The sequence below is a fragment of the Sesamum indicum genome, linkage group LG2, assembly GCF_000512975.1.
Source record: "Sesamum indicum cultivar Zhongzhi No. 13 linkage group LG2, S_indicum_v1.0, whole genome shotgun sequence".
Taxonomy (NCBI): domain Eukaryota; kingdom Viridiplantae; phylum Streptophyta; class Magnoliopsida; order Lamiales; family Pedaliaceae; genus Sesamum; species Sesamum indicum.
Genome location: NC_026146.1, coordinates 4084601 through 4089752, shown reverse-complemented (window position 1 = coordinate 4089752; position 5152 = coordinate 4084601). Strand labels below are relative to the sequence as shown.

Here is a 5152-nt window from a genome sequence, read left to right as displayed (position 1 = left end):
ACTCAACAAATCATACCTGTAATTTTGGGAGAAGTTATACCTATTAATGATCAAATTTCGCGTATTTATATTAAATAAGAACTATATATAGTAACAATTAGATTAGACACTAATTAATAGATTTGACAAGTGAATAAATAAAAAATATTTATGAGCAAAGAATCAGCGGGCGACAGCTAAACATAATTCTTTTTCAATAATTAAACATTGATTTTGAACATATACATGAATGCATATAATTACAATAAATTTCATCCATCTCCCTTAAAATTTAATATAATTAGGAATGATTCTTATTATCGAATAATGAACTAGTTCTATTAGTTTTCGTTAAATTTCTATCTATTTTTTTAATAAACTAATAAAAATATCATTTTGAATTATTTATTAGAATTTTACATATTTTTTCGAATTGTCTGAACACGGCAACCCCATTCAACAACTCTTCACACACTATAAATCACACCACACAATATTTTACCCTCAAAAACACACGCACCCGTGTGTGTGTGTGTAGATTTCAGGCTAGTGTGTAAGACTGTCGACAGCATTGTACGCAGACAGCCCAAATATGGGCACAACCTTATTCCCAATCAAAATAGTCTCATCCTCAACTTTCCCCGAGACCACAGCGTTTGCGCACCGTTCGATGCTGTCCGTACTAGCAATCAGAAGGTCATACGTCGCAGTTAAGTACTCCTTGTCGTCTCTAACTTCAGATAGGGCACTCTTCAACGATCCTATAACCGAATCATACGACAATTTGCACTCGCGCACAGCACCCTTCACATCGGTTAACTTCTTCAGCAACTTGTCGATGTACGTCCGCGTATTCGTTGCGTTTGAAATTCCCAACTCCATAATCCCTATCGACAAGTCGAACAAATTCGTCGCTGATGCTATCTGGTGTTTGGATAGAAGGATGTGAATACATAATTTAGAATCAAAATTGCTCCATCTATTCGAGCAAACTTGTTTGATCATCGACGACGAGGGAGTGCTCGTCGTCGCAACAACGTCGTGTATTGAAGATGAGATGAAACAAGAGTAGAAAACAAAAATCATAAGCACTGAAACAACTGAAGAATACATTGTTCTTGTGGGATTTGTAGTTGTACCTTAATTTCAAATGATTCATGGGAATTTTACAAATATATATAGGTAGGATTGTCATGGACGAGATATACGTACTAGGGAAGTGTTTATTTAGGTTAAAAATTCATTTCAAAATTTTTGTGATTTTATGTGTAGATTTGAATTTACGTGCGATGTTGGAGTAATTATAGATAATAATAGGATTGCATAATTTGGTAGATCGAATCTAATCGCTAATTTATTTAACTGAATATGTGTTAATATCTTTGGTTGGGATACATAAAATCTAATAACAAATTTTGCCATATTTAGAGGATATTGACTAAGTTTTTTCAACACTTAGGCTCTATGATCATTAGGTCATAAAATTCGAATCCCGACAACGTATTGATATTGATTTCATATGTTAGGGTCTTTTTCAGTTTAGCCATAATTTTTTCATATTGCATCTTATAAATTAGAAATTTTCTCATTTTTTTTCCTCACGTGACTTTTCAGTTCAAAGTCATAGAGCTTAGTTCAAACACGTGCTGAACAAATGACCACATGACTTGTCTGTTAATTATTCGATGGAAAAGTCACGTGAGGAGTGAAAATGAGAAGATATTTTTTTTATGGGATACAATGTGAGAAAATAATAACAAATGAGATTAAATTAAAAATATAAGTTTAATTTATAGGAGTAAAAACGTAATTTTTCTGTTTACTTTAATAATACTTGTTGATTAGTTATCACTGATAATTGAAATTTATAATGTAATTATAATTAAAATTTATGTAAAAATATAATACAACAGAGCTAGAGATAGAGCTAGACATTGCATTTGGATCTAAAACAATTGTAGCTAAGGCCTAAGAGAAGCAAACCCATCACAAGGCTTGATGATGTGATGAGTAGGATGGAGGATGATTGAAGTAAGTGTAAGATCCTCGCAATCCTTATGATCATATGCTATCTCTTATAGTTTAGAATTTGCACAAAACGATACAAGGAGTTAAGGTTGCACGACAGCTTGTAATATACAAATTCATACACATCAAGCTATGCAGGAAAGGAAGCGAAGCGAAGAGATGGTTTTTTTATTTTCAAAACTAAAAATAATAATTATATGATTTATTATTATATATAATTTAAATATTATATCTAATATTTTGGGTTGGGTCAATCATCACCTTTGCAGAGCCCAAATCTCTTTTGTAGTTGAGCCCAATAAGCCCATCAAAACAATGGGTTATTATTTACATTGAGCTCCTCAGTTATTATCAATATGCAATTTTGACTCATAAAAGTTTTAATTGTGAAAGATGCAGACCCATTGAGTTATGGCATCGCAACTTCTAATATTACATTAAACACCAAACAAATACCTAATTTCTTATCATCGTCATCTCTCAAAATTTTCCAAATTCTAGCTCCGTCGCGTGCTGTAATTTCGATCCCAAGCCCTGACCCAATACTGGTGCAAATTTGTGTGTTGCATATATGTATTGGAGTGGGGATTATGGGGTTATTTAAGAGACTCGCGGGGTTGCTAGGGTTTGGGAGAGACGAAGAGCAGCACCACCACCACCAGGAAGACGCCGCTGCCGAAGCCGCCATTCCGGCGTCGCCGTCCGGGCCGGCTGCGGCCTCAGCTACAGCTCCACCTCAGCATCTTCCGCGCAAAGGATTTAGTGTGCCCGTTCAGGTCCCCGTCGAGCGGGCCCCACCTCCCCCCCTTCTTGTATTCTGCCCGGCCGGAGACGGCGGTATTCAGGTGTGTTTACTTGGATAAGAAAAATGCTATTGCCTTTCTTTTTTTTTTGTTTGTTGAATTTAGGCTTTGGTTTAGTAAAGTTGTCTTCTTGTGTTAATGTCAATTGCGGTTCAATTAGTTGAAGTTTAGTGATATTAAGTATTTGAATGTCGAGCATAAGTTAGTTTCCGGATCTGGTGAGGATGATCAGAAGCATAGAATCTCAAAAGTACGAATTTGCTTTTGAAGATAATCACTTTCGGGCATGTGCCCCTAATAAAAATTAGGTCAATGAGCGCTGATGATATTGTGAATCTGCGGTACTTTTTCTGAAATGTTATGTTTGATGCGCCCAAGTAATTGTTAGCTGCGGTTTCAAAGTGGAAAACTTTACATTTTAGGAGAAATATGTGAAAAAAGGATTGTTTGGACTTTTTTTTTTAAACTTAATAATGTATGCTTACTTTCGAGGGGTATCCATTTTCTTTATTTGGTGTGGTCCTAGCACTTTTTGCCGATGTGGATCAAGTTTGATACTATCCAATGGTTGGTATTCTACTCAAATTACACATATGTTTGAGTGAGGATTTGCCCCTTTTTGTGCTTTAACTGTTGTTTTTATTGCTAATCGATGGATATAATAAAGCTAGACATCATAAAGTCAGAAATCTGCTATTGAGAAGACCACAATGTAGAGTAGAATGATAGTTTCCTTGGAGTAAGACAATTGCAAGGATGAAGCTACTTAGAGTGTGCATTCCCATGGGTAAGGCTAAGAGCTACCCTGAGGAGAATGGCTACTGACTGCTTGATGAATGAAGCTACCAGAAGGACAGCTGATGGGAATAGGTTGACAAGCTTGGTTTTCTGTTGTCGTTATATTTTTAAGCCTGCACCCTTCTGGAGCATTTTTATGAACAGTTAGGTACAAGCTATCTAAAATGGGAGATAGAGGAAAGTTTTGTCTGTTTGGCATATTATGTGGAGAAACTTTTTTATATTTGTTTCATGTTAATTCTTTGCTGCTGCATTCAGTACAATTATCTTATAAATTAGTGACTTTGGCATGTGCATCCTTCCTTATTTTACGCCTATCTGCTTAGGGATTGAGATGGTACGCAAGACGCCTTAGAATAGATGAAGATGGAGATGTTGCCGATGAGTTTCTTGATGAGGTCTTGCCAGACATGTCGATGAGCACGGAAGAGCATAATAGGCCGTTGCCAAGATTTGAAGTCAAGTACAGCACTAGACCTGCTAAAGTGAAGAATCTGGCTCTCTTACCTAATGGTAAAATTCAACATCTTGTGGAACACCAGGGCAGGCTGGAGTGGGTATAAATGGCCTTTTGAGAAGCAATCAATTACTTTTCCAGACTGGTTTTCATTCTGTTGATGGTGGCCCAAGGATTCTAACACGTATTGTGTCATTGATGCATTTAGTGGAGATGATGAATTTCGGTATATGGACATTCTTCTTCAACATATCTTGTCTGCTTATAGTTCTTCAGTTTCCAATGAAAAGAGGAGGAGAAAATGAAAAAAAAATGGCCAGTCAAGAATGCACTTTGTATTTCCTGAAAAGCTTTGGCAGAACCTCAAAGTTGTACCTTCTCCATCCAAATGTGTAGTATATACAGGCATTTAAAGTTGAAAATTAGGTGCTACATGTTACTTGACTCTGTTCGTTGCTTTTGTGTGATGTTTAATGCATTTGCTGTGAGTTAGGATGTGTATCCATTGCAATGGAAGAGATGAAGCATTTGGATAAAGCCTCTTTAAATTTTCGCCTATACCTCTTGTTCTAATATTTGTCAAATGATAATTGCAGAAAATAACCAGCGTGTATCCATAAATATCAGAATTCATATTTTATTTAGATCTGTTAAGGGGACATGCCAACAGACGGTTGCAATCTGAAATACTAGGGTAAATGGATTTCAGCATTGCGAGAGAGGGAGAGAGAGGAGATACAGGCAAACAAAACATGATAACATTTTTGTACTCGTCAATCTTATTTAGGTTTCCTAGTGCGGAGATTATCAGCAATGTCTATCAACAGCTTGGCATAATTCCTGGCCTCTTTGTTACGGTCTGCAATCTCAGGTTCCTTAGTCTTTGCCAAAGCCTTGATACAACGACCTATATAATCCTTGATCACCTCACCATCTAAGCCCGCAATGGCAGATTCTTGAGAAGCATCAGATATGACATAGGTGATGTATCCGGCTATCTCCTCATAAGCAGAGAGGCATTCATTGACGGCTGGGATCAGCATTGCCGTTGTTTTTTCGTCATCGTATAGGTTTTGAAGTAGTGTGA

General features: G+C 36.5%; 2 protein-coding genes across 2 annotated transcripts; one reads left to right on the top strand and one right to left on the bottom strand.

Moving 5' to 3' along the window:
• LOC105179312 lies at window positions 360–1154 on the bottom strand. Its single transcript, XM_011102920.2, has one exon. The coding sequence runs from the start codon at window positions 1090–1092 to the stop codon at window positions 526–528; it is 567 nt and encodes a 188-aa protein (XP_011101222.1). The 5' UTR covers window positions 1093–1154; the 3' UTR covers window positions 360–525.
• LOC105179305 lies at window positions 2474–4564 on the top strand. The gene is made up of 2 exons (XM_011102914.2): window positions 2474–2852; window positions 3935–4564. Exons 1-2 carry the CDS (start codon window positions 2598–2600, stop codon window positions 4169–4171), a joined length of 492 nt encoding a protein of 163 aa, XP_011101216.1. The 5' UTR covers window positions 2474–2597; the 3' UTR covers window positions 4172–4564.